At 41.9% G+C, this 27,557-nt stretch overlaps 4 protein-coding genes across 6 annotated transcripts in view; 2 read left to right on the top strand and 2 right to left on the bottom strand.

Moving 5' to 3' along the window:
• The window catches only part of nrg2b (neuregulin 2b), a 57,091-nt gene extending 48,056 nt beyond the window's left edge, over window positions 1-9,035 (top strand). For 2 of the 3 annotated variants that reach the window (XM_075480934.1, XM_075480933.1), the window contains 5 exons: window positions 154-262; window positions 2,036-2,163; window positions 2,433-2,648; window positions 4,942-5,125; window positions 5,690-9,035. In XM_075480934.1, coding sequence (XP_075337049.1) covers window positions 154-262; window positions 2,036-2,163; window positions 2,433-2,648; window positions 4,942-5,125; window positions 5,690-6,166 — 1,114 coding nt within the window. In that variant the 3' untranslated portion in view covers window positions 6,167-9,035. The remainder of the gene's footprint in view (window positions 1-153; window positions 263-2,035; window positions 2,164-2,432; window positions 2,649-4,941; window positions 5,126-5,689) is intronic. The other variant, XM_075480935.1, reaches the window with a different exon arrangement.
• Window positions 9,036-10,464: 1,429 nt separating this feature from the next.
• LOC142397202 (N-acetyllactosaminide beta-1,3-N-acetylglucosaminyltransferase 2) lies at window positions 10,465-13,354 on the top strand. Its single transcript, XM_075480547.1, has 2 exons — window positions 10,465-10,658; window positions 11,796-13,354. Exon 2 carries the CDS (start codon window positions 11,800-11,802, stop codon window positions 13,186-13,188), a length of 1,389 nt encoding a protein of 462 aa, XP_075336662.1. The 5' UTR covers window positions 10,465-10,658; window positions 11,796-11,799; the 3' UTR covers window positions 13,189-13,354.
• A 1,133-nt stretch (window positions 13,355-14,487) lies between these two features.
• Window positions 14,488-17,658, bottom strand: eif1ad (eukaryotic translation initiation factor 1A domain containing). The gene is made up of 5 exons (XM_075480941.1): window positions 17,484-17,658; window positions 16,695-16,813; window positions 16,321-16,429; window positions 15,159-15,267; window positions 14,488-15,075 (listed from the first exon to the last, which is right to left on the bottom strand). The coding sequence occupies exons 2-5, from the start codon at window positions 16,779-16,781 to the stop codon at window positions 14,832-14,834; spliced, it is 549 nt and encodes a 182-aa protein (XP_075337056.1). The 5' UTR covers window positions 16,782-16,813; window positions 17,484-17,658; the 3' UTR covers window positions 14,488-14,831.
• Window positions 17,659-18,532: 874 nt separating this feature from the next.
• Window positions 18,533-27,305, bottom strand: ctsf (cathepsin F). Its single transcript, XM_075480938.1, has 14 exons — window positions 26,884-27,305; window positions 26,044-26,154; window positions 25,532-25,613; window positions 23,880-23,941; window positions 23,666-23,738; window positions 23,364-23,477; window positions 23,088-23,236; window positions 22,859-22,955; window positions 21,846-21,926; window positions 19,993-20,112; window positions 19,840-19,904; window positions 19,480-19,570; window positions 19,270-19,328; window positions 18,533-19,182 (listed from the first exon to the last, which is right to left on the bottom strand). Exons 1-14 carry the CDS (start codon window positions 27,130-27,132, stop codon window positions 19,108-19,110), a joined length of 1,428 nt encoding a protein of 475 aa, XP_075337053.1. The 5' UTR covers window positions 27,133-27,305; the 3' UTR covers window positions 18,533-19,107.
• Between the last annotated feature and the right edge of the window lie 252 nt (window positions 27,306-27,557).

The following is a 27,557-nucleotide window of genomic DNA, read 5'->3' as shown; positions in this document are numbered from 1 at the left end:
CTGATCCCAAACACTCTTCATTGTATATTTGCTTACATTGAGGAACATATGATGAGAGAGGTGCCAGCACTGAATGTTAAGGAGATTAATCAAAAGGATTCCTAAATAGCTGAGCACATTTATCAGATCACTTCTCTATCTCCGCCTCTCCAGGAAGCAGAGGAAGAAGATGCAGAGTCACCTACACCAAAACCAAAATCAGTGTGTGGAGCAGCCAAACCGCATGTTGGTCAACGGTACTGAGGATATCCCCATGGTTGATGTGAGTCCACACTGTACAGAGACACAGCAGGTCAATTATAACTCACTGACAGGAAATAAAGGCATGTCGAGCTCATGCTGACGAAAGCATGAAAAACATGTAATTTTGGACAGACCGAAGAGCTGTCCCCATATTAGAAAAAAATGTAGCCCGAAAAAAAGTCAGTGTGTGGCAAAATGACAAAATTTTCAATATTTATCGTATTTATTTTATCATTATATTTTAGTTATATAAATATTACATATAAATAGTATGCATTTATTGATAAATATTCAATTTAATGTAAGAAATGTTTCGGTTTATTATCATTAATAGATGCATGTCGAGCACAATGTGCACAGTAGTGCATGACAGATGCTAATAGCTATTAGCATCCGTAATTTTTGTTTTAGTTTCTACAACACACTTCTTTACAGCAATTAATTTACAAGCATCCATTAGTAACCAGACAGCATTAATGTCAAATTTTATACAACCCTGCTTCCAAAAAATGTTCTACAGTGGTGTGAATGAAAGTAGAATGCAGTCATTTACAAATAACTGTAGCTGTTTATTGGCTGTTTAAGACATCATATAAAATGTGGGAAATGACATTGTTTGTTTTTTTGTTTTTTTTTACATATTAAGTTGACATTGACATGACTGACATCATTAAAAGATTCCGAGAATTTAGACAAACCTGCAGTATGAATGCAAGAGATGAGCCAGAAAACCAGGAAAAATTCTCAAGTCCTCAGACAGCACTGTGCTATAAAAGAGACACAATTCAGTGGTGAAAATCATTATTAGTGAACACAGATCATCACTGCCTTGACAAATGCTAGTTCAACTAAAAAAAAAACAACAACATTTGGAAGCAATATTGTGATATGCTGCCACTTCCTCCGGGTCAAAGCTCATTTAAGGTGGACGGAGAGGGGGCAAACTGTCAAATCAAAATCCGAAATTCTTATTGCAAAGTTGAAAAACAGTTATAAAGCCAGTATCACTGATTAAATGACTGTGAGCGTTAGTTGTAAAACACATTACAAGAAAGAAGGACCAGAACTGTTAAGAGGCTGAAATCCTTTATCATGCAGGGGGGGAAAAACTAAAACAACTTAATGTCAAAATTTGACATGTTGTCTTATGTCTTATCGCGTGGAATGTTCAAATGAATATCAAAGTCATGTTTCACATGATGTGTCAACTTCACTGGAAAAGGATTTGTAATCTTTTTCAAAGCCTACGGCGACTGCTCACATAAGACCAGTCATATTAGTGCTTTTTGTTAAATATAACCATCCTATAAATAGAACTTTGGTGTCAAAATGCTCAGAATATTTTCAGATATTCATTAATACTAAAGTAAGGACAGAAGAAGAAAAAGGCTGCAGAAGTGAACGCCAGCTTCACCTGAGCAATCAGCACAGGAAGCCTCGGCTGGGTCATTTCTCCTCAGCTGGGGCTTCTGATAGTTTGTTGTGCTTTGGGATTTAAATTTAGCCTTTCAAGGAAAGCTCTTTTAGCCTTCAGCACTGTTGTGCCCTCAGGAGTGGTTGCCTTTATAAAACTGTGATTCACTGACAACACTGAGAAATTTAGTGCCACATAGCTGACAGATGTTAAAGAGGGCAGAAAACACAGAGCATCTGAGTTGGGGATTGAATCAGCATGAGTCAGCAACACTGAAGCACTTTCTATGAATTCTCAGCGGTCTTCTTTTTAGTATGAATTATTTTGAAAGTCAGAACAAAGCAGATGCAACACGTGTTTTCATTTGGATTTTTTCAGTATATTTCCAAGAGCGTGCCTACGACAGAGTGCGTGATCAGCCACGGAACTGAGGGTGCAGGCAACTATGCAGGCAGTCGAATGTCCACCCGCTCCCATCACTCTACCACTGCCTCACATGCTTCCAGGTAGACCAAACACATGCATGAAAGTCAGGATGTACACGGGATTCAGATATAGAAGCTCTTACACTTTGTTTTCATTCATATAGGATATTATCACGTCATTGTATTTGATTTTAAATACGGACATCATGTTGTTTTTGCCAAATATGGACAGTGTAGCACCTATTTCCACTAGTATGAATAAATAAAGGAGTCAAGTGGAGTCACAGAGTTGAATCATATTTGCATCGTAAAAACCCTTCAAATTGCTGTGTTCACACCCACACCTGCAGACACGAGGAGCAGACGTGGAGCATGGAGCGAACAGAGAGCGTGAACTCAGACTGCCAGTCAGGCGGGCTCTCCAGCTCTGTGGGAACCAGTAAGTGCAGCAGTCCGGCATGCATGGCGAGGAGGGCCGCCCACTGGGGCTGTACGGACGAATCCAGACCGGGAATGCAGTACGGGGACTCCTACGACTCTCTAAGGGACTCACCTCACAGTGACAGGTAGTGGAAGTGGCAGCACTAGTGGTGGGGATTTAGAAGGGGGTTATACTCATTGACTAAAAAACTTTTGCTTCGTTGTGTTTTTTTTGTTTTTTTTTGTGTGGGAGAAACGACACCAGTCCTTTTTTTTACTCTCTGACGACCCCATGTGGCGCATAATTGCTATTGGATTTGTGTTTTTCTTTCTTTCAGGATCAAAATAATACATAATAGTTTTGATTTGATCTCTGACCTTCCCCATTGAACACACACAATGTTCTTTAATTTAACCAAGTTATAAATGTGTGACGATGAATAACTAAGGGTCCAAGAGAAATACATCAGATCTGTAAGGTTTTGTCAGAACAATATTAAAACAACAGATATTTATGAGGGAATATTTTAAAGCTGCAGTTCACAATAGAATCTGGGATCTCTGGTGTGGCTAAACTGATTTAAAACTATGCTTTTGTCAGTGACGGATGCCCATTATAGTCTTCTCTTATCTGTTTTGGTACATATGCAGTGATGTCTTTTACATTTCTGTGACAGATTTTTTGCAAGGTGGTTCAGTGCTTAACACTGCCACTTCATGTCAGAGAGGTCCTGCGTGTGAACCTGCTCCACCTGGCTGTAGAGTTTCAATATGTCAGGAAGGGCTGACACTACAGAGCCTGCAGGTGTGAACCGAGTTGTTCATCTATGTGCTACGTTGTGTTCCAGACAACTTAGGACTTAAAAATCTGACATCCGTCTTCAGGAATAAATACACTGTATGTATATTAAAAAAAAAACTTCAATCCTGTCATTCTTGTTGATTGTGAGTCTTAATCTTGAATTCTTCATTTCTAAATTGAAGTTTTCTGACTTCAAGCTTAAATTGAAAAATGCTGTCACAAACTGGCTACCAGTCCAGACACACCCCTCCTTTTGCCTTGTCAGATTCAGCCCTAAAGTGGACAACTAGTATAAAAAAAACAGATGGAGGGAGAGGTTGACACTCAATAGCTGATTCTGCATAGTGTGTTTTCGTCAGCGAAGTGCAATCCCACTTTTCTTTCTTTTTCCCCACTTGCCATAACTTTATCTAAACTTCTGTGTGCTCAGTGACAAGGACATTGACAGTAAAACTACTGTACCTGAGGCCCAAACTGAAAAAAAAAAGTCAAAATGCAAACTTGTTGCGAAATAGTACTTGAATGCCCTTTGAGCAGAACTATTTGATGCTGAAGGACAATCAGACACCGTGGAAACTTAACTGATCTGGAACCAGCACATAAGGTTGTCTGGCATTATTTGTGTGATGCCTCTGTGCCTTAGTGCAATCTGAACCCATCTGCCTTTTGGTGGGGTCTTTACATCTGTTTGCTTCTATCGTCCTTGTCTGCGCTTACATACAGTAGTTTAACAAAGCTTTTTTTCTGTTTCAGTGGAGCAGGTCTGAAATGGTGACACAGACGAGGCCTGTTAACTGCGTGCCTCTTCCAAGCAGCAGTTTGATTTTATAACTGTGACGTTTGTCCGACACAATCCCTGTGCACATAAGTATGTTTTCATGTAAAGTTGTCACCTAGAGAGAAAGTTGTTGTTTTCTCCCTGGTGCACTCATTCACGTCGATAGCAGCTGCTGTGTGCTCAGAGTCCTGCATCTCTCTGCCAGGGACTGAGCTATTTCATGGTAGGGATGTGGTCATTTTGGATTTAAAAGTTTCAGATTCCGAAACAGCCTGTTTAGAACAGGCTTAAAAACTATTTAATTATCGACATGATAACGTGAACTTCCTGTGCAATATTTCGAGCTGAAAACTGAAACTTGCTAAAAAATAGTATCATATGGGATCTTTGAAGTGTGTGAGATGGGAACGATTCTGAAAATAGAAGCTACCGAAGCTAATTTGTGGATAACATTCAGCTCCTGTTGATATAAAGTATTTGTCTAGCAATATAGGAAAAGATTGAGAAGGACAAGTAGAGCTGACAAGACTGGCTTTTCCTGTTTGAGCAGCCATTGCCAGCAGTGCCATAGCTGTGCTGCAGACGACACTCAGCGTACACATTTGAATAAAAAGCCAAAGGGAATCTGATATGAGTATCCTCAGTCATGTCACACAGCCGTAAAATTTGAATTTTCAAATAAAGAATTGAAAATCGGAATTGACGATTGGATAACTGTCCACACAGCCCTGAAAAAGTCAGATTCGCTTCATCCTGTTAATGTGAACATAGTCTGTGAGATTAGAGCTGTGGCCACTCTCCCCATGATCAGATTGTGCTTCGGATACTGTACTATTTTGTTTTCACCTTTTTCATCTAGATATGTGTCTGCGCTGACCACACCGGCACGCCTGTCCCCCGTGGAGTTCCACTACCCTCCGCTGCCACCCCAGGTACCCACCTTTCAGATCACCTCACCCAACACAAGCCACGCCCTCTCCCTTCCCCCTGCTGCTGCCGCCTACCACAGAGATGACAACCAGCCGCTGCTAAGATGCCCTGATGTACGTAGTGCACACACAGTGATGCAGGGTTATGGTGACCGCCTGTCACCAGGTAACACATATGGCTGGTGATATTCTACATTGTTCATAGACAGCAAAGTTTATGAGAAGACCAAAGTCAGCAAAGTGTCAGTCCAACTTAAGATTTTTTCCACTTCCCACTTCTTCAGCCTTAAGTTAATGTTTCATTAAGGTTATCATTTCTGAAACATCAGATATTTTATTTAACAAACAGCTAGGCCTTGTTGCATTTATAATGTGCCTAAAAGTGGAGTAATTAGTACATTTATTTGGGAAAATGAACGGCAGTGTCACTCGTGTAAGCTGGTGAACATCTTTGCAGCTCTACATCGAAGAGGACTTTACCATGTTACAGGCTGGAGACAGAAGATGCTTCTTATTAGGACTAGTTGTCTTCCGTTTTTGCCTTTTTATTTAGATTTTTTAAGTGAGATAAAATATAGCTTCTGACATGAACTTCCTGTGTTGGCATTCATGCTGCTGAAGCTCTTTTCGTGCCAAACACGAGATTTTCAGAAATGTTCTTCCGTTTTTGTGTTTAAGGACGGCAGTTTGTACAGGCAGCCCCGGCGTCCGCGGCGACCCTACCTGACAGAGAGCACAGGCAGTCTACCATCCAGTCCTTACCGTCTCCCTGACGACGAGGCTTACGAGACAACACAGGAGTACGCTTCTTCGCGAGAACCCATCCGAAGCCGGCGCCGCCCGCGACGCAACCGCCTCAACGGACACATCTCTCAGCGCTCAGCGGGCCTTCGGGACTACAGCTCACAGAGCTTCAGCCAGTCAGAGGAGGAGGAAGAGGAGGACGAGGAGGAGGATGCTCACGGGGAGAGCACACCTTTCCTTAGTATGCAGAACATGAACATGGACCCGCCCCTAACAGTCTCGGGTTTCCGCTCGTCATCTGGCGCGGACTCACGGACTCACCGCGGGCTGAGTCGGCCCGGTATGCGCGGCAACGGGCAGAGCCGCGGCTCCCAGTCGCAGCGCTCCAAGGCTGATAACATGCCCCTTTAAGACTTGACCCACAACCCCCCAGACACCCCTGCCACACCCCGACCCTTCACCACACACACTCCCCTTCTTCCTACATACAACCAGTGGACTAGGGACCTGCACCTAGGAGAAATATTTTTATTTTGTATAACAGACAGATATTCTAAACAAATGAAATATTTATTTTCATTTCAGCAAAAATTGTCTACTAGCTAACAGCAAAGACTTTTTTTATAATGGGGGGATATTTATATGTAAAGTTTTTTGATTTACAGCATTATGAGAGATGAAAAAATAAGAGAATTATGTGCCAATTTTTTCACAAGTTAGATAAATAGAATAATATTGTGGTGCCTTTTGCTGTATGCTGAAGTCGGAGGTCCCATTGAGTTTTTGTAGCCTTTCTTATAAAGACTCCTCATTTTTATAGAGACCAGCCCTCTTCCTTCCTGTTGCTTTGGTTTTCTTCTCTGATTTGGGATCTTCCTCTTTTTGAACTGTGATCTGATTATGTCATCATGCAATATTGATTCCTCCCGTGTAAAAGGTGTCTGTGTACATGAGTACCATCCACACGATGCGTTCATTTCACAGGGACATTTAGTCACTGACGCAACCAGATGTGTAGGGTAGATTTCTGGGATGAACACACATCGGTCATTAATGTCCTCCTTCGCTGCCTGTCAGTCAATTGTTGTAACTTCTGTGGAGAGAAGAGTGTTTGGGAGTTTCTGAGGGGTGGTGACTCCTTTGTAGGTGTTCAGGGTGCCGCCATAACATTGATGGCGGTTGTTTTGTGTGTGTGTGTGTGTGTGTGTGTGTGTGTGTGTGTGTGTGTGTGTGTATGTGTGTGTGTGTGTACGTGTTTGTCTGAGTAGAAAGCCCGTGCACTTCATGAAGCCTCATTTGGCTGGCGCCTGTTCACCCCAATGGGCGTGGTCTCTTTTTGACTGACATGTTCTTCTCGTCAATCGTCACGCTGCCAGAAGCTCCACTGCACTGTAAGATCCTCCCTCTGTGAGCAGTCGTCGGTCAGGGAGCTGCGGATCCAAACCGAACCCAACCAATCCAGTTGTAATCCAGCCTGACTCTGGCCCCCAGTGGACTGCCTAGCCCGCCCGTTTCCTATGCCAGCAGCTTAGAGCCGCACTGTGTCTCAGGACTTTCCCCATCGCATCACAGCCAAAAGACTCAAAGCAGAGAGCGCATCATCTCATCATCTCAGTCACAGTTCAGTCCACAGGGCCAGATCCACATCCACTCGCTCAGTTGTGTTGCATTAAACTCACGGCCACGTTTAAGGGAGCTGAAGTTTTGGAATCAGAAAGGAGATTCTGTTTTTTTTTTCTTTTTTACTTCAAAAGGTCGTATGCGTGTAAGTGAGCGTGTGTGGCTGTGTTAGATTTGCTTGGTCGATGGTGAAAAGTGAAGGCCCCTGATGCAGGAGCCTAGCTTGGAGTTCTGTCCCATCTCTACAAACCCCCTTTGACAGGAAGATATCATTCAGAGTACTCAATTTTTTTTATTTTTATCTTTTTGCTTTACTTTATTTTTGTGTGTGTGTGTGTGTGTGTGTGTGTGTGTAAAGATATAATCCTTTGGGAAACATCACAGGCCCTCCCTCAGCTGCAGGCGCCAAGAATCATCCCCGTGTTTTACCACAGTAGCGATGGCACAGCTGTGATGGGAAAGACGAGTTTTGTTTTGCTCGCAACCAAATGGTGGTATCTGATAATCCTGATTACTGCATCGTTGGTTTACATTCCTGTAACTTTGATTGAACTTCTTTTGCTTTGTCTAATTGATTGAATGATTTGTCTCTGTGTGCCCCCCCCCACCCTTCATCAACACCCACCTTAATGTCTTGCTCCCCCTCTTAGGACCTTCAGAAGCAACCAGCAGAGGAAAATAACCCCCCATCTGGCATACTCCGAAACAGCACACTAACATTAGGCGTTACATGTCAAAACTCTTCCACTCGACCCTTAGAGACCCTTTCGAGCTCACTGAGGAAAATGATGCCGTGTCAGATACAATATGTGTCCCTGTTGGAGTTTATTTCCAATGAGTAGAGTTGTTTTTGTTTTTCTCTTTTCACACAGTCGATGCATGGATCACAGATGTAGAGAGTATCTTAAAAATGGCGTCAAAGCCCCTCCGATTCAGGGGAAACATTCTAGAAATATATAAAAGTATTATTTGGGGACCTGGCCCAAAGGTCTACCTAGTCCTGTCTTACTATCACTGTAATCAATCTGGGATTTGCAATGTGGAAAAACTGCAAGTGAGGATAGTGTGCTTCTAGAGCTAGTTGAATTGTTAACGCCCCCACCCCCTTTCTCCGCACCCTGCACTTCCCACCCACCTGCCGCATACCCACGTCACTCATACATACTGAAGCACACACCGACACCCACATTGACACACACAATTTAGTAGAACACACACACACACACACACACACACACACACACACAAACAAACACACATCCCTTCCATGTTTGTTTGTCGAGCAGTTTGTCTTTTTTACCTCCCAACTCCCTCTTTTCTCCTCCTCCTTCCCTTTCTCTCCCCCTCTCAGCCCTTTCTCCCCATTCCTCTCCTGTGACACCTTCAAACCCCCTGCATGTCCTAGTGGTACTGGTAGTTGGGTGCATGGAAAAAGCAGCAAGCAAATTGTTTTTCCACTCTGTGAAAAAAAAACGAAAAAAAAAAATGAAATAAAAAAATGTGTCTTCATTTTAAACATTCAGCAATAAATCCCCTTCTCTTCATGTCCATCATTCTTGGAATATGCTAGAAGATTTTTTGCAAGTTTTATCAAAAACATACTACTTGTAAAAGAAGAAAAATCCAAAACCACCCCTTCATATGAAAAATAAAACTTTATTCCTACCATTTTGAAACAGTCCTGTCATTTTTTGTTACAAAAGAAAAGAGCATACAATCTTACTGTTTCATGGCCCACCTTGAAAGAATAAAAGAAGTTCTCGTACCTGGAGCACCATTAAATCTTTATCACGAGGAGTTATATCAATGGAAATCTCTACCAGTCAGTCAGAACAGAGGAAGGTGTTCCAAATCAGCATTACTGCATTTGTTCACAACTTCAGCAGAAGTGAAAATGAAAAGGTTTTTTGTGCCAACTAGAATTACATGAATGCTCTACTCTCCGTGGCACATTTAACTACCAACTAAATAGAAACTTTATTTAACTGATAAACTTATATAACTTTCTGTGCCACCGAAATGAACGTGATGGTTTGGCTGTTTTCTGGCTCAGCCACTGGATTTTAGCTGAAGCTGTGGTCTTTTTCTAACACTCACCAAGTAATGTTATCTGCTACACCCAACAAGCAACATGATTCAGAAGTTGGAATTAGAAAAAAAGAAGAAATACAAGCCCTATAGTTAAAACCACAGCATGCAAGATGATCAAATACTATATAGATCTAATCGGATCCTGTTTCATATTCCACTTTGTACCATATGAACCACTTTTTAATAACATAAGACACTAATGTTCAAATCCAGTTATTAGGCATATTATTGGTCCCGGGAGAGTGATTGTTGTTAAGAATACTTTCCATCAAGTGGGTTTCTTTGCCCTAAGTGTTGCAGCTCAGAAGCTTCAGGATTTCAGACAAACGTTTTAAACCTGTTTCCCACCTTTTCGCTTCCCGTTTGACCTGATGAGAGCATGGCTCGGGGTGTTGAGCTTTCCAAATGATGTCACTGTAAATAGCCAGTCGTCAATCAACTCAACAAGAAAACCAGTTTCTGCTGAAAGTATGCAACTACTGACAAGCTGCTCCACCGGTTCTTGAAACGTGGCTCTCAGCCGTTATGTGTGAGCTGTCAGAAAGCATGCTTGCTTGACATTGCTGAGTAACAGTCTTCTCCCGTTTTTGATTTAGATGTAGTGATGTAGTATTCATTTTTTTCCTCACGATTAAACAAAGCAGCATCTTTATTACTTCATGATTGAGAAGAGAACAAAATGAAAACATCACAACATCTCCATCTGCTTTAAAACTTTACTTTAGTCCCAGCCTTACCCCTCCAGCCCTCTGTCTCCCCTTTTATTGCAGTCCTAAGGTCGTGTAGAGATCACCGGTTCAACTCATAACGAATGTTTCATTTTTGCTATCCTCTTTTATAGATATTGCTGTCTTGCCTGCTGTTTGTTGCCGAAGCCAAAACAACACGGTGTGTTTGCTCTCTGTTAGTCAGTGGGTGTATTCATCCTGCACACACCTCCCTGTCAAAGCTCAGCCCGATTCCCATGAGCCATGCAGCTTCATTAGTCGGCAGGCATTTCTTGAGCACCAGTCTGACTCTCTGCATTACAGCTTTACTTTTTATTTACTTCTTGGTAGAGAGAGAGTACTTGATTTTTTCTGTTCGAATACAGTAGATCTATCATGGGGCCAGGAGATTACTAGCGTGAACAGCTACAGTGATGGTAAACAGATGAGTATTTGGTGAATAAGGGAGCCTCCGTGTAAAACAGGTAAGCAGAGAAAATTGGGGACTCTTTTTATTACGTATTCAGCATAGAAAACAGGATATCCTGTTTTATTCTTTGTACTAATCATTAGAAATATCACACTGTAGGTTTATTCTTATTAGCGTGCAGATTTGGTTGACTGCTGTCATTACTTAATGAATCTCCTGCTATGATTACATTTAGCTCATCTTCAAGTGTGAATAATGAACTCTTCTTGACGGTCTATTCATCATTTTGAACAGCCTTGAGTTTGAGGATAGTTTACAAAGTCAATCTTACCACAAAGTCCAGTAAGTAACACATGATAGTTAGTTACCTTGCTGAGCAAGTGGAGTTTTCCATTGTATCACAGATGTACTCAGCAACTGAACTGTCACATTTGCATTCTCAAATAGCAAACTCAACACTGCAAGATGATGAACCGGTTTGTTAGCTTGTTAGGCTTTGCCAGTCACCCCCCCCCCCTCCCTCTGTCCCCTCACACATTTTTTTCCCCCATGTTTTGGTTTATTTTATTTCCATCATTCTCTACACAATTCTCCTCATTTCAAAGCAACAACAAAAAAGTAGAGGGCAGATTTTTGTAAAATCATCAAAAATGAAAGGCCGACACATCTCACTCACGTGAGGTGTAAGACCCCTCCCCTGCTTAGCACTTCCAGTGTTTTGTGTTATTGTTTCAGGTTTGTTGTCTTGTTGAACTGTAACTCTTTACCACAGCCTGAGAGATTCAACTACCTCCTGAGATGTTTTCTAGGACAGAAACCCTCTTACAGCACACATTACTTCAGGCTCAGGAGCATCATTTAATACAGTGAAAAGGTGTACTCTGGATTTTTCTGCATATATCCACCATCAAAGTTTGTGGCAACACAACTACACGAGTAAGCACAACACGGCAAAAACATATACAGTAACAAATGTTAGAAAACACAAGAAATAAGAAACATACAAGCGGCTGTAGAAGTGGTGGGACAAAATTAACTCTGTTTCACAATGACTCTAAAACAACAAAATCTGGAAGGCTTATTTTAGTGTACGATGCCTACGTATAGCGGCAATAAAGAAATCTTTATCTTAAGACTTTCAATTGGTACTGTGATATTTCTGCAAACTGACGCACTGTTAATGTGTTTTCAGCTGAATGGCACGACGTTGCTGTCGCCTGCGTAACATACTGATCTGTGTGTGCACACCATGCTTCTGCCTGGCCCTGCTACTCACCTACATTTCTGTCATGGTGTGTTTGAACATGACAGTCCCTGCTAACTCCCAGCTCGGTCTTTACTTTGTTGCCCCGGGAACCGTAAATAATGGCAGCTTTGCCCCATTACCCAAAACTTTCTGGAAGCACCACCTCGACAGTGATGCTTTCTGGAATCAGCTCCAGCAGCTCATCGACTATGATTTCAACCCCATCCTGCGCCCCCGCAGAACCAAGGCAAGACCCCCAAGAAGCAGGATCGGGGATTCCTTACTGAGGCAAAGTTTTTCTGAAGTCACCTTAATGGATAACATGTTGAAAAACTTTGAGAAGTTTCCTAAGCAGATACAAGAGTTTGTAAGCTACATGCAAAGGAGGAACTACCCCATCCTCATCCAGCCAGATGGAGTATGCGGAGCTAAGGAAAAGGACGAGAGAGAGCCCCCCATGATTCTCTTGGCCATCAAGACAACGGAATTGAGCCTTAAGAACCGACAAGCCATCCGACAGACTTGGGGCCGCGTGGGATGGGTGGTGGGACAGAAGACTAACAGCAGCAGTGAGGAAGTACTCGGGGGGTACGTTCGCAGAGTGTTCCTGCTCGGCAAAGCAGACAACAACCAGCTGTCTCAGTCACTGAAGACAGAGAGTAAGCTTTACGGAGACATTCTGCAGTGGGACTTTAAAGACACATTTTTCAACCTCACCTTGAAGGACGTGCTCTTCTGGAGCTGGTTTTCACGCCACTGCGATCGGGTTCACTTTGTTTTTAAGGGAGACGACGACGTCTTTGTCAACGTCCCAAAGTTGATCACCTACCTCCAGAGTCAGCTTAAGAAGTCCCAAGCACTCAACACTTTGGAAGACTTCATGGTTGGAGAAGTCATAGGGTCAGCCAAACCCAACCGAGTGAAAAGTTCCAAGTACTTTATCCCAGACACCTTCTACAAAGGGTTCTATCCTTTGTATCCGGGCGGGGGAGGGTTGGTGTACTCAGGCCTGCTGGCTAAACGGCTCGACCAAATATCGAAAACGGTTCACCTGTTCCCCATCGACGACGTCTACGTAGGGATGTGTATGATTCGACTCAACGCCCTCCCTGTCCACAACCCTGCCTTCCTCACATTTGACTTCCCTGAAAATGAAGGCAAAGAGCCGTGTTCATACCACACCATCCTGATGGTCCACAAACGAACGCCCGAACAGATCGTTTCCCTGTGGGCCGACGTGCAACAGACACAGAGGCAGTGTCAGGACGTGCCTCTGAGGTCTGCCGACAAGAAAATCAATGCAGAGGACTGTCGAAGGGTGTATTGTGGCAGCGTTTGAACCTTTGACTTAAAATGGTGACATTTGTTTCAGTTAGTGCAGGGATTTCCAAAGTCGGTCCTCGAGGGCCGCTATCCTGCAGGTTTTAGATGTCACCCTGCTTCAACACACCTGATTCAGATCAAGACATCATTAACAGGCTTGTGCAGAACTTAACAATCTGTTGAAGAGATCCATTTAATCTGAATCAGGTGTGTTGAAGCAGGGTGGCATCTAAAACCTGCAGGATAGCGGCCCTCGAGGACCGACTTTGGACATCCCTGAGTTAGTGCCTTCCACTGTTTGCTTCCATCAGCTGTGATCAACAAAAACAGTGTGTTAAAGAAAGAAATCGCATAACAGACACTGGTTTCATGCTGTTGCAACACTATTACCGGTATGCTTTACATGGATTTTAACGCGGCCGTCTTATTTTGCCAAATGAATGTGCACATTTTTCAAGCAGCGGATTTGATTTCTAAGAACTTCATCATGTGGCGTTACCTGCAACTTAACTTTTCTCAAGAGACAATGAGGCTGTTTCAATCCTCAAAATGTGAATGCGTCTGTTAAAAGCTAGTAAATTGCGCTATTGTCAGGTGGTGAATGTCTTTGTTCTAGCAGAGTTCAAACTGGACAGAATACTGCTCAGTGATGCCTGCAGTGGAAATGCACAGGGCAGCTCTCAGTTGTTTTCTTCCCTTTCCTGTACAACCTGTTCTGGAATGACAATAAAACAATCTTACTGTCCATCCCGAGCACACTTTCCTCACTTTTCCTCATCAAGTGAATTAAACCTAAGGAGACTCCTACTCATTCTTTGCTCAAGCTACAACAACTAACAAAGGAAACATGTGTTACGCCCTTGGTGGTGAGCGGAAACGCACTCACTCACCCTTTCACTACAGCGCTAAGCTCCCAGTTCATGTACAACTGGCTCCGCTTCAGCGGGACGGTCTGGGGTTTTATAAGAATCTAAATGTAGTACACATAGAAAACATGTCATGAGTGTGTTTACTTAAATTATTACATCAGCACAACTGTTTCCAGAAGAGAAAAAAACCAGCTTGAATGTGAAAACAAAAGAAACATTCAGGATAAAACGCTGAACACATGATCAGGATGATAGTGAACCTTAGTGTTGGGCACACAGCTGCAGCATGAATCTTTTTCCTTACTTTTATCTGCAACTGATTGATATCAACAGCACGGCAGGCATGAAGACCACACTGTGTGACACATGGGCCACATTCAAACTGCCGGGACAACTTTGTTGAACAGTAACAAACATGACTGGAATGCACTTCATATTACAGTGGTAAGCGTGCGGAGTGATGCACTAACAGTTTCATTTTGATCTATTCAAGAGGATGAATAGTCATGTACAAATGTACTGACAACCGGAATGTATCCAATGTATGTTTTTGTTCAATTTCAGCCCCATTTTAACACCACAGATTGTTTTAGGGATCACTTGTACAAGCAGGAATTATTAAGTTCATTGAACAAGCCCAGCCAATCAAAGCTTCGACGGACTCTCCCACGACTTGCAGAGGGAGCTGCAGCATGAGGGGCGATGTTTGAAATCAACATTGAATCAGTCCGTGATGACAGCAGAGCACAGAGCAGCGTCATCTCCACAGTTTCCACAGTCGTCCTTCCCCTTAATGTGCCAGCTGAGATCCATTTTCTGTCCTTCCCTCTTCCTCATCCTCTTCGTCACTGTCCTCCTCATCACTTTCGCTGTACTGGTAGTTACAGCGGTTAGTGTTTACAAAGAGGTCGCTCTCGTCGTCCTCAGACTCACTGCCCTCCTCCTCTTCGTCTTTTCCTTCCGTCTCCTCTCCCCTTCCCTGCCGTTTGTCCGTTTTGTCCTGCAGCGACTGCTCCTCCATGAACTCCTCTGGCCTGGAGGGAGGTCCAGGAAAAAGTCACAGTGGATTAGGACACGTGCATGGTGTGTGTCTTTGTGTGTGTGTGTTTCCACCTACCAAAGCTGCTGCTTCTGCAGGTACTGAATGTGATCTTTGTAGAGAATAAAGCTGATCTCTGCCTTCACCTTCTCTCCTTCCTCAATAGGATCCACAATCACATAATGACCTGGGGAAGCAGAGCACGCAGTTTAACAGTGAAGAAGAAGTAACCATACAGTCAGAGATGTCTTATTGAGGATTCGTGATTATATTATTGACATATCGGCCCTCAAAAAACCCCATAAAGAAACCTTTTTAAAACTGTTGATCCATGCACTGGTGGAACAACAGTAATATGATGGCGTTTACAAACAGCAGCCACATATCAACAAGCATACAGTAGAAAACAAGATGCTGGTGGGAAATAAATGACCTTTTTGTACCATGGACCAAACATCAAGTTACTTTTGTGCCTTTATTATATACTTAAAGAGAGCAGGTTTGCAATCAAAATAGTGTTACAAGTGTAATGTTTGCAAGCTCGGACGTTTTGTTTGCCAATCAAGAAATGTTGATTACATATCTAGAAGTGTAATTTGTGCTTGCTGTCGAGCAGAATCTTGTGGACCTACGCAGAAAGCTGAACAACACGCGGTGGTCAATCTCGATCTGCATGACGACTTGACAACATTCAGGGTTTGTATAGGAAAAAGGAGTCAAAGGAGATGACATAGTACGAATAAAAAAATTCAACATACAGGCAGAACTTTTTTTTAATTTTAATTCTCATAAAATCACTCTCTCACTCATCAAAAATGACCGACTGAAACATGTTTCAGTGTCAGTACCAACAGCAAACAAAACTTCTATTTCACTCGCAAAATATCTTTGTGTTACAGTTGTGTCCACTTTAACTCTCAAACGTATTGTCTTGACTACAAACCCGTCCCTGGGGCCCATCACAAAGAAATGTGACACAAAAGGAACCGACCATCATGTCAGTGCATAAATGCCAATGAACAGGGCAGATGAGTTGTTTACTTTAGTCGCACAGCACTGGCAGAGGTCTACAGAATGAGTGCATGGCACTGAGAAGTGATATGACAGTTGAACAGGGGTTTAACAGGCCAAACTGTAGCAGCAAGTCAAAAGAGCACAATATTATCATCAGCCATCTTTAATTCAGGTTTAATGAAGTAGATTTCACTTCAAAAAGCAAACATGTCACTCCATCAGTTACCTCTCTTGATCCAGATGTTTTTGCGGAACTTGGTAGGCATGCTCACCAGGAAGGTCTCACCCTGAGCCGTGATGGTTTCATGGAGGTTGTTGCCACGGCTACCGATAACCTGTTAGAAACCCGCCAGTACAAAACAGAGATAAACGTTAGCAGGTGACTGACACTACCTCTGCCCCGAAACTTTTATTTTGGCTCATCAAGGCCATACAAACACTGCCAAAGTGCTTATACTTATTGTTACTGTTAGGACACCACAACACATTTCTTTCTATATGCGAGCCTACAAGGCATTACAGATTATTCTGATAAAATGCGTTTTTGTTAATGTCATACTAATAACTAGACTGCAATTAAGAAACAGAAAAAAAAATTACCTTTACAATCTGCTGGTTTTCTGTGGGTGTGACAAAGTCTCCCATAACTTCCTTAACAACATGTTTGCGTTTGGTGGCCTGTGACATTATAAATGATGGACAACGGGTTCCTTTGCCAGCTGAGAAAGGAGACAAAAGGAGATCATAAAGCTACGAGAATTCCAGATCTATTGCTATCCTTACATTACATTTTCTAATATTCTTTCCGATTCCTAAGTGTTCCTAAGTGTTGAAAAAGTGGTGGAAAAATGTTCCATTGCATACAGCTTCAGTCACAATCTTTTTTATAGCTTCAATAACACAAACCTATAAGCCTCTGTAGGTACTGCACATAGCTTTTCAACATCCAGTCACCATTAACTACAACAATTTTTGAAACCACAATGAGCCCAAACATTACTAATTATCAAAAGTGAATGTATAAAATTAGTGGGATGCCAAAATACTCAGAAAACATTTTCAAAAGAGGTCAAAAGAGATAGATTGGCTAAACAGGAAATTGCTATTCGGTCCATCATACGTAGGGTCACAGAATGTCGCGTTGAACCTATAAACAGTGCTGCACACGAGTCTGAGGTAACGGGCTAACCTCAGTCACTCAAATGAGTTATCTGATAGCAATTTTCTGGCTATGATTCCAGTTATAACTAAAGATGCAAAAACGCTTCCTATTTCCTCCGTGACAAGTATCTCTGTTTGGTTTTTGATTCCTGAAACTGACAATTTAGCCGAATGTGCTAACGTTAGCTATCCTGAAACGTACTACAACCACTGAGGTCAGGGTCCTACCTTGAAAGAGAAAACACAATCGCTAAGGTGTCTGTTTGAAGCAGAAAAAAAAATACCCAAGAGTAACGAAAAAGTCGCAGCAGAAAAAAAAAAAGACAACTTCAAGTTTTCAGTAACTAAAAGTAGAACCGCACGCGTTCGTATTTTCTGGGAAAACGTAGAGCGACGGAAAAAACAAAACACTTCCGGTGTTAAGTGGTCTTTAATTATTAAAACAAAGGCGGACCTTTATGCGTCTTCTCTGTTGGCTGAAATGCTGCGTAATGAAGATCAAATGTGTCACTTTTCAGATAAACACGACTACATTAGACTTTAAGTTAGTCGTATCAAGGCAGTGAATTGCACTGATATAATAAATTTATTTTATTTCTAAAATCTATTGCTAAACACACTTTAGTTCTTCCAGGGTTGTGCCTTTGCATCTTGGGAAATTGAGTTTTTTTTTTCTATTTGAGTACTGTTCAAGATCACCAACATTTAAACGTGCTCCTGTATTAAGTGACTGCAGCCCTCCTGTTTTCATCAAAATGCACATTTAAATCTAATAAACCTGGAAAATAATTTCTCCCCATACATTTATTTAATTGTATAATAAAGGGGTCCAGCAATACTTATGGCTGAAGACTATAAACAATATTAAACCACTTAAACAAAAAGGTGCATTTGTTTGTATTTTCAACAGATTAATTCCATCCATTTTCTATGCCTGCTTAATCCAAGTCAGGGTTGCAGGGTATGGAGCCTAAACGAGTTGTCATTGGCCGAGAGTCCATCACAGAGACAAATGAGACACACTCACTCCTAGGGGCGATGTAGAATCCCCAATCAACCTGATGCATGTTTTTGGGTGGTGGGAGGAAGCTGGAGTACCCTCAGAGAAGCCAAACGTACACGGGGAGAACGTTCGAACTCCACGCAGAAAGGCCCCGGCTGGGATTTGAAACAGGTACCCTCTTGCTATTAGGCGACGGTATTAACAACCACACCACCGTGCAGCCCCACAGGATAATTCCAAATACAACTAAGAAATAATCAATTGCAACAAATCATTGGTATTTCACTATTTTTATTCAATCTCCATTCATTTCTCACTCTAACAGCAGTTGGTACAATTGCATTCCAGTTTTGTAGTAATGTTAAGACCACAGTAAAGCCAAAGTCCTATATTACCAGTGGGGGAAAAAAAGAAAAAGGAAAAAATAAACTCTAAGCACAAAAGCACAAACACTATTAACAAAACTTCCAAGAAAGCGGAACTGATAGAAGTCTAACTAAAGTTAGTAAGACTCCGAGAGCAAGGCTCAGTATACACAAGAGAGTCACTGAAATCTGCTGGAATAACGGAATGAAACCTGCACATAAAATCCAGTTTAAAATACTTTAAAATTTCAGTAGGACATAAAAGCTAGCTTTATCTGAGCTGGTACGATTTCTTAAAAGTGGCATGATGCGTGAGTCATGAGGTTACACTACAAGACCCGGGTTAACGGAAGGGAAGCATCAGAAGGGCTTCACGTGTCCGACTTTGATCTTTGAGGATTCCGCAGTGTTGAGGTGGAACCGCCTGCAGCTGCAGTACGTGTACTATGTGTATGTGTTTGGATCCTCGATGTGAGTTGGTGGTTTAGTTGACTACAGCAGATGAGCACATTGTGTTGATGCCACATGCTCTGGACCCCCTGTAGAGGTAGTAGTAACCCTGTAGATGAGAGAAACAAATTATGTAATAAATCGTTATGATCTTATATCAAAGAGAAAATGCTCTTGGTGGATGTTATTGTCTTACCTGCTCTCCATAATCCTCCCCCCAGCTGTTTTTGATAGCCCAGAATGGGGTAGCATTACCTGAAAACACAAAAACATCCATGCAGTTTTCTTATATACTTTGCAGAAAACCATCTCTCCTTATGTTGGCAAACACAACGAACGTCCTCTCCTTTTCAGGGGTAAAAGCAGTTCGATAAAATGAGGGGAAAACCAGAGGAAAAACACTTACGCTTTCCGTATCCCACCAGCAGCACAGCGTGGTCGATCATCCAAGGGTTGCAGAAGATCTTCAAAGGATGAGACACACCCTTCCTATAGAACTACAGGGATAAAAGAGACAATTTAAACCAAATGAAATCCCAAAATCATGTGGCATAAATCAGATGCATACAGACATGAAAATCTTTTCATGTCTGTTTTGCAAAGATGGTAACGAAAAAAAATATTTTTTCATCAAGGCTGAAACACCGAATAGCAAAAGCTGATTAAATTATATGGAAAAAAATCTGATGTAAAGCACAGAATTCATGTGTAAAACTGTTATAAACATAAGGAATATGAGCAATGTTGCAAGGATAACACCGCTCACCTGCATTGCAAAGGCATTCAGAGCAACAGAGATTGGTCCATTCTCAGCCAGCCACGCTGCGATCTCTGAGGAGAAAATGAAAAGAAAAGGAAAATAAGAAAAACTGGCCTGTTCAACCCCTATAAAAGGTCACTGGGTTTTTGGCCCACTCACCCGTCTCATCTTTGGACAGCTCCACAGAGCTGTTGATGTAGGCTGCCACCTTCCCGTCGGTGAAGTCGCACCTCTGCTTTTGCCCGGTGTACGAATAGTCCGTTTCAGTCTCCAGACCACCTGACCCACACATGGAGGACCAAGATCAAAAGGTTAAAAAAAGTTTGCGCTTAAAGGGACACTATGTAATATATTAAGTCATTTATTAGCTCAAATCAACATATTCATTCATTAATTAGTCCTCATTAGTGTAAAATGATCTCTGTCAAAAATCTCAATTATCCTCCTGAGTGAAGAATAACTTGTCTGTATCTACATAGAGCGGGCAAGCTCTATGGAGGCTGCCATGTCCTTCCGGTCTATGAAAAACGACGAAGTGCCGAGAGGGACATAAATCACTTCGAATCGCGTTTTCCCCACCCCAGGCCTGCAAGCGGAAATGACGTCATTTTGACTTCACGTTTAGACGGTGGTAAATGATGGTCTTATGCATGCCATGAAGTAGTAATATTATTATTTTAACCTCTTACTACACCCAGCAGGGTTGGGTGTGTGTGTGTGTGTATATATATATATATATATATATATATATATATATATATATATATATATATATATATATATATATATATATATACACATATACATACATATATATATATATATATATACACATATACATATACACATATACATACATATATATATATATATACACATATACATACATATATATATATATATATACACATATACATACATATGTATGTATATATATATATATATGTATGTATATGTGTATATATATATATATATATATATGTATATATATATATATATATATGTATGTATATGTGTATATATATATATATATATATATATATATATATATATATATATATATATATGTATGTATATGTGTATATATATATATATATATATATATATATATGTGTCTAACACCGTAAGAATGCTCAGCCTAAACAGCATGGTCTGCTAGGTCGGGTAGCTAAGGAGCTAACTCCTAGCAAAATAATGTGTATACATCACTTCAACACGGTCCCGTTAAAGCGATGACCTAGCGTCATTTCCACCATGACATCCAGCCAAATACCCCATCAGAAGCATCTTTAGCAATGGTCAACACTGGTCAAGATAGGGCTATCCACCGAATGGCTTATTACTGGCGCTAATGGTAAATAGATTTTATCTCGTAAATTATCCCACTAATAATGCATTGATTGTTACCAAACTTCTGCCGTAGTACACATAGGCTCTTAACTCACAAAACGAGGCATTAGATAGTTTGTAAGTTTACCGGGAGTTTATTTAAAAGAACACTTTCCAGACAGCAACAGTGCCTCTAACGCTAACGCTGCGTCGATGTCACTTCCGGTAACTCCCGGAATATGACTAATTGCATTGTTTGCACACCAAAGGCTATGTCAACTTATGTTATCTGACATGTTATCTGTCATCTGTATTTATAGTGTTGTTGTATGTGTGTTATGTAATCCTTTGTACTGTGTGTTTTGATGTCTTTTTGTTTGTATGGACCTTGAGTCTGAAGCTATAGCTTCTTGAATCTTGACACATGCCGCCTGCCGTAGTTCAAGAAGTTGCAACGCACATTTGAAAACGCGAGGCGCTAGAGAGCAAATTCATTCGACTTTGCAAAATAAAATTGCACCTCTAGATGGGGGAAGAAATTACATAGTGTCCCTTTAATGGTTCTCAGATGAAAACATTTATTTATTTTTTCTAATATATTTTGCCATTAATACCAAATCTACGTCTGCCTGTATAAATCTCACCATTTTGCACAAAGTGAAAAACATGCACGAGGTTCTTACCGAGCTTCTCAATAGCTTCGTAGGCATTTGATGGTAGTCCGCCTCTACATGCCTGGTCCAGCCCGTCACAGTCAACCAGCTCTGAAAACGACGAGAGGGATGAACCGACCAAATCATCTGTTTCTTTTTTTAATACAGCAAAAAGTTAGCCATGTTTGCAGGACAAATGTTGCCATTATAGATCTCTAGAAGCCAAAGTTATATTTTCGACCGCTCCATACGAAGGCATTTACGTATTTTTAAACCCACATGTACATTGTGAACATGCCTTCTTTCCTTGTGACTGGGCTGATATTGAATGTCAAACCCTTTTGATGAGACTATACAGAACAAAAACGGGATATCCAAGATAAAATCGCAGGACAAGAGTAGCTTCCTATTAAAACCCTGGCAGGTAACAGCGCTTGTTTTTTTTAACACCCGCTCATTTTTTGATAGACAGATCTGACCTTCACGTTTGAGCCCAAAGTCCTTTCAAAGCGGCGCTATGCAACTTTCAGTAATACGGGGTTTGTTTACCATGCAATACACACCCCAAAGCTGTAGGGGGAGCTCCGTAGAAAATAAGGCGACAGTCTAGCCAGACTGTGGTAAACCCACCAGAGGCAATTTACGGTTTATTTTTCAAGACACTGGCAGAGAGTTGGAGAGCCGTTGACAGCTAATGGTGAGGGGGTGTGTCTTATCAGGCTACCTGGCCGGCTCAGAGCCCTTTACGACCTGCCGTGAAGCAGTAGTTCTCGGCTCTCGTGTGTCGCGAGACTTCCAGAGGTAAACAAAGCACGCGGCGCCACAGGCAAAGTTGCAAGCGCTGTTTCGGGCTAGGGCCACCAGATGGAGATGGAAATGTCACCGTTTTCATCAGAACGGGTCAGCCAAGCAATCTGATGATTGCCAAGCAATTTTATGACCATGAAAAAGTTGCATTGTGCCGCTTTAATACCTGGGTTGGAAAAAGTTATTGAACACCTGCTCTGTCTTTGTACACTTAGATCTGCGCACATGTGTGTTACCTTGTTCAGAAAGTGACAACAAAGATCCATTCTTTAGGAACCACTGGCCTTCAATGTTTCCTGTGACAGAAAATGCCCAGCAGGATCCACACATACCCTGCAACACACACACACACACACACACACACACACACTGATCAGCATAAATATGCGGCAGGCGTCAGTTATTTCTTATAAGCCTGAGGTTCAAGGTGAATCCCCAATGATGAAGTCTTCTGTTTGTTAGCACCTGGTTCTTAACAGGACTGACAGCTCCATGATCACGCCAATCCCAGCTGTCAGGGGCGGGGCTTTTGGCAGGTGAAGCTGGTTTCATTGGCTGGTGGAGAGTCCACTGACTCAGGAGCGGGTTTAGGTATGTGGAGCGAAACTCCTCCTCTGGAGAAACGCAGACAGGGAGTAGCAGTCAGTGTTATTACAGAGGAACTGATGAAACGCATGAAAAGCAGAAGGTGTGTTTGCTCATCGGAAACTTTGGAAAGGGAAGCACAAGCACAGTACACACCAGTCAGGTCACTGAACTTGGTGACTCCGTACTCAGCTGAACCTTGATCCAAAGACTGGAGCTTCTCAGCCGTCTTCAGGTTCTCGTGGAAGATTCGCAAACGACGGTCGGCTTCTGGCAGATCAAAAACACAGATTTAAAATCATTTGCTATCTCCCAGTTAAATACTCTGTTCTACTGCCCTCTATGAGGATTTTTACATTTTATGTATATGAAAGGGTCAGTGCATGTACAAAGGGATGTGATATACTTCCAGGCCGCGGGCCTGAATGCCCACGGTCTGAATTTGTGTCACCACTCACCCTCCTGGCTGCTGTAGACCTTGTTGTATTTAACCATAAACTCTTTAAACTGGCCCAGCAGCTCCACAGACTCCTACCAGACAAAGAACAGCCATAAACACGGGGTCAGCAACACAATCTTGATGCTCCATCTCGAGCTCAAAATGATCAGAAAGGTTTCCATGCTGGGGCACATGAGCAACAGATAACATGTTGTCGGGCCTGTTATTTTTACCTCTAGATTCTGGCTGGTGGATAGATCCTTCACCTTGTTGGTCTCCTCTACTCCAGCATCAACTGAGAAGAGAAACATCGAGGAGCATATGTTCATTGTGACTGTATCCAACATGAGCGCTCTGGTTTTGTGTTTAAATGTGCAACGACTCCAGAGATTTTTAAATATCAAATCACGTGAATATGCAAAAGGGGATTTTTCTCCTTCTGCTCATGTCTGACATCTCAGAAGTGTAAATGTCAAACTGGTTCTACAGCTTTAAAAAGATGCAAGCTGACATTAGACACGGGCTCATCACCTTTTACCTAATTTAACTCTTTGATTTGGCTGATTACTTATCAGCCAGACTGGTAAATATCAAAGTTGCATAACATGAAGGTCAGATTCAACAAACAAGCCTGGACAAACTGGCCACTTGTCAAGATCGGAACCGTTCAGTTCAAATATAGGATTGGTTCCTTTACAGCACTGTGCAGAAGTCTCGAGCCATCCCTCCAGGAAACAGGTGCAGCCATTTACCAAAACAGATATAGAGAAACAGTATAAATGTCAAAAACAATGTTTGTACAGTTCTAACGAGCTTGTAATCAAAGTTTTTGGTCTGAGCACCTTTATTCTCCAACACAGCCTGAACCCTCTTAGACAAGCTTTCTGTCATTTCTTTAAGTAGTCTCCAGGAATAGTTCTCCAGGATTCTTTAAGGACATCCCAAAGCTCTTGTTTGGACATCGGCTGCCTTTTGTTCCGTTCTCTGTCAGGATGATCCCACACTGCTTCAATTATGTCCTCTGGGGAGGATTCATCCCTCTATAAGACCTGTTGCCACTGACTTTCAGTCCACTTCTTATGTCATTTGGCATAGCTCAGCTTTTTCTCCCCGTTTCCCTTCCTTAAGAATGGCTTCTTGACCCTTCCATGGAGCCCATTTCTGATGAGGCTTCAGTGAACAGTAGATGACTTTCAGATGCTGTTCGTCTGCTGTATATACTTTTTTTGGTCTAACAAATTTGGTCCTTCACAAGTCCCGTTTCCTCAGTCTTTACTGAACACCATGCTGAGATATTTCAAGTTTTTAGCTAACAGCTCTTTGGGAATCACCTTGTTGGTGCAAAAATACTATTTTACGTCTGTCAAACTGTTATCTTTGGTATTTTTCACAGATGCAACTAAAGAAAAGGTAACAAAGAATGTGTCTTTGTGACAGGCTGCTAGGAGCAAAGTGCCTAAAGATACAATTTATAATTGCTTCTTCGCTGAGTTGTCCGTTATGTGTAGATACAACACTGGTTCATCCCTTGAGTCCCTTGAAGCTATAAAGAAAGCCTGGCTGCTTGAATATAAAATATAAAGAAATGAAGGGGTTGCTCCAGACTTTTGCACAATACTGTCCATGCATTGGTTTATTCAGTTTCATAGGAGTCAACAGGAGAGACTGCTGCCATAACACTTACAGCAATAAATCAACAATAACAATAGCTCGTCTAAACCTATTGTTTAGGTTCTGTTGTCTAATCTGTCAGATTAGACGACAGAAAACAGGGTATAAAAAACCCAGCCACTGTGAGTCACAGATGTTTGACAAATGGTAAGGCAAAGTTGTGTTAAGAGTTGAAGGACCAGCTGTTTTGGCTGCTTCCTTGCTCCTGACTGACCTTTAGGCTCACACTTCTGTTTGAGCAAGGTTGAAGTGCCCTGCCAGGGAATATCCCATACTTCAAAGACGCATACCTCTGTCTGAAATATAAGAAACAGAAACGAAAGAGAAACAATACATATTCATTTTGTATGCAACAAAAGTTTTGAAACAAAAAACAGAATCAGGTGTCGACCATCCTGCAGGTCAAGCTAATGATGCTCCGAGTTTGTAGAGCGAAAAAAAAAAAAAAAAACTGGAACAAAGGAAGGGAAAAAGCAGCTCGTGTGTCAGCGTTGTACATGAATGCATGTGGACATGAGGCATGAGGGGTGACTCCAAGTCAAACTCATGTCACATGACCAAATGGCTGGTGACATCTCTGCTGAGCAAACAAAGACATTCTGCTGCTTACATAATGAATAAACGAGTAAACAGTACATTTAGATGGGGAAGTTTTATACTTCAAAACCATGCTGGCGAGCTGCTTTCTGCTTCTGGCTTAATCTGTGTCTCTCTTACAAATCCTACCTTGAGTTGCTGAGACTCGGGATAGAAGTCACATGTCCTCAACATAGCGGATTTCTTACACTGGGTGTTGCTGAGTTCCGCTGTTAAAGTGTAACGGATTCCCTTTACCAACTGGAAAAACAGAGAAAAACAAAGAGGAAAACTGGCACTCAGTAATGCATTCATAGACACTTCTAATAATCATTAGACATATTCTAATGGTGGAACAATATGGGTTTAATGGAATGGCATGTCTCCAGACTAAACCATATTTTTTGTTGTTGTGCATTATAAAAGCCACTTTTGGGTTCAGCCCATCCTGTACACATAGACGCGTAGTGTCAAGTTTTTTTTAACTCAAGGATTTGACTTCCGTACAGATCAAAATATCATTATATATTTTTTTTTGGGGGGGGGGGGGGGGGGGGGGGGTGTTATACTGCATGTATCGGGAGTCTAAGAAATAGACCAGATTAAAATATATCGCAAGCTGGTTCATTTTCTGAGGAAGGTGAAATAAAGTCGTGCATGTTTATGTTTTAACAGCAGGAACAGTACATGAACTCGTGCTCCGTAGCGTGGTGTTTATACTTTTATCTTGAAAGCAAATAGCCTCATTTCCGGCCTGACTTCAGCTAACTCTTGCTAACATGACCCAGCTCTAAGTAGACACCCACTGTCACACTGTTGTTTACAAAAACTGAGCATACGGCAACTGGTCCTTTTACTAATGTAATAATTCGGTTTAAAAGAACTAAATAAAGATATATTTAATATTTAATACATATATATTTCTTGTCCTATAACGAGGCAAAATGACGACATGTTGGATTAAAAGACATAACCCTTGAGTCATTTGACCTGTTTGGTGGCAGAGATTAACCGGCTGACTCTGCGGAGGTGCATGGCGTTGGAGCCCCGGTTGTATCGCTCCTCTGCGAAAACCAGTGCCTTCTTTACGCCCGGGTCGGACTCATGCAGACGAATAGGAGAACCGGGAGGCCCGAAAAGAGGCCGATCGAGGTCTTCACCAAGCCCGAGCACCGGGCCCGGTGCCGCGGCCAGGGCAAGCCACAGCGTTAGCAGACAGCAACGAAATCTGCCCACCATATTGGTCTCTGTGTGCTGTCGAAAACGAGAAAGGACCTGTGTTCAGTCTGCGCTCGGTTAAAAACAGCGTTTATTTTCGTGGAAATACAATCGATAATAGGTTAACTGTCCTCGTTATACAAATGGATCATCTCTGTTGCCAAACAAATGATGCTGCATGTGGGAGGAGACTGGGAACCACAACGGGAGGGGTGCCTTAAAGAAACACTACACCCTGAATTGGGTCGGCGTTAACTGCTTAACAAATCACGTAATAGTTTATAGATATGATGTTTGGGAATACCTGGCTGAAATGCTTAATAGATCATGAACAAATGGGTGCAAGAAGATAAACAGTAAGTTACTCTCCACCGTAATCAAGGTAATTCCACGGGAACTACAAATTATGCTGCTGCTATTCATTTTTCTGTAGGTAAATATAAATA

This window comes from Odontesthes bonariensis, chromosome 13, assembly GCF_027942865.1.
Source record: "Odontesthes bonariensis isolate fOdoBon6 chromosome 13, fOdoBon6.hap1, whole genome shotgun sequence".
Taxonomy (NCBI): Eukaryota; Metazoa; Chordata; class Actinopteri; order Atheriniformes; family Atherinopsidae; genus Odontesthes; species Odontesthes bonariensis.
This window is presented reverse-complemented; position numbering and strand designations above follow the sequence as displayed.

Excerpts from the sequence above, each read along its gene's own strand:
- eif1ad (XM_075480941.1), bottom strand. The coding sequence starts at position 16,781 with ATGTCACAGGCCACCAAACGCAAACATGTTGTTAAGGAAGTTATGGGA. Across the intron at positions 16,430-16,694 it reads AAAACCAGCAGATTGTAAAG|GTTATCGGTAGCCGTGGCAA; the intron begins GTAATTTTTTTT and ends GGTTTCTAACAG. Across the intron at positions 15,268-16,320 it reads AAACATCTGGATCAAGAGAG|GTCATTATGTGATTGTGGAT; the intron begins GTAACTGATGGA and ends CTGCTTCCCCAG.
- LOC142397202 (XM_075480547.1), top strand. The coding sequence starts at position 11,800 with ATGGCACGACGTTGCTGTCGCCTGCGTAACATACTGATCTGTGTGTGC.
- ctsf (XM_075480938.1), bottom strand. The coding sequence starts at position 27,132 with ATGGTGGGCAGATTTCGTTGCTGTCTGCTAACGCTGTGGCTTGCCCTG. Across the intron at positions 25,614-26,043 it reads CCGAGTCTCAGCAACTCAAG|ACAGAGGTATGCGTCTTTGA; the intron begins GTAGGATTTGTA and ends CTTATATTTCAG. Across the intron at positions 19,329-19,479 it reads GCTGGTGGGATACGGAAAGC|GTAATGCTACCCCATTCTGG; the intron begins GTAAGTGTTTTT and ends TTGTGTTTTCAG.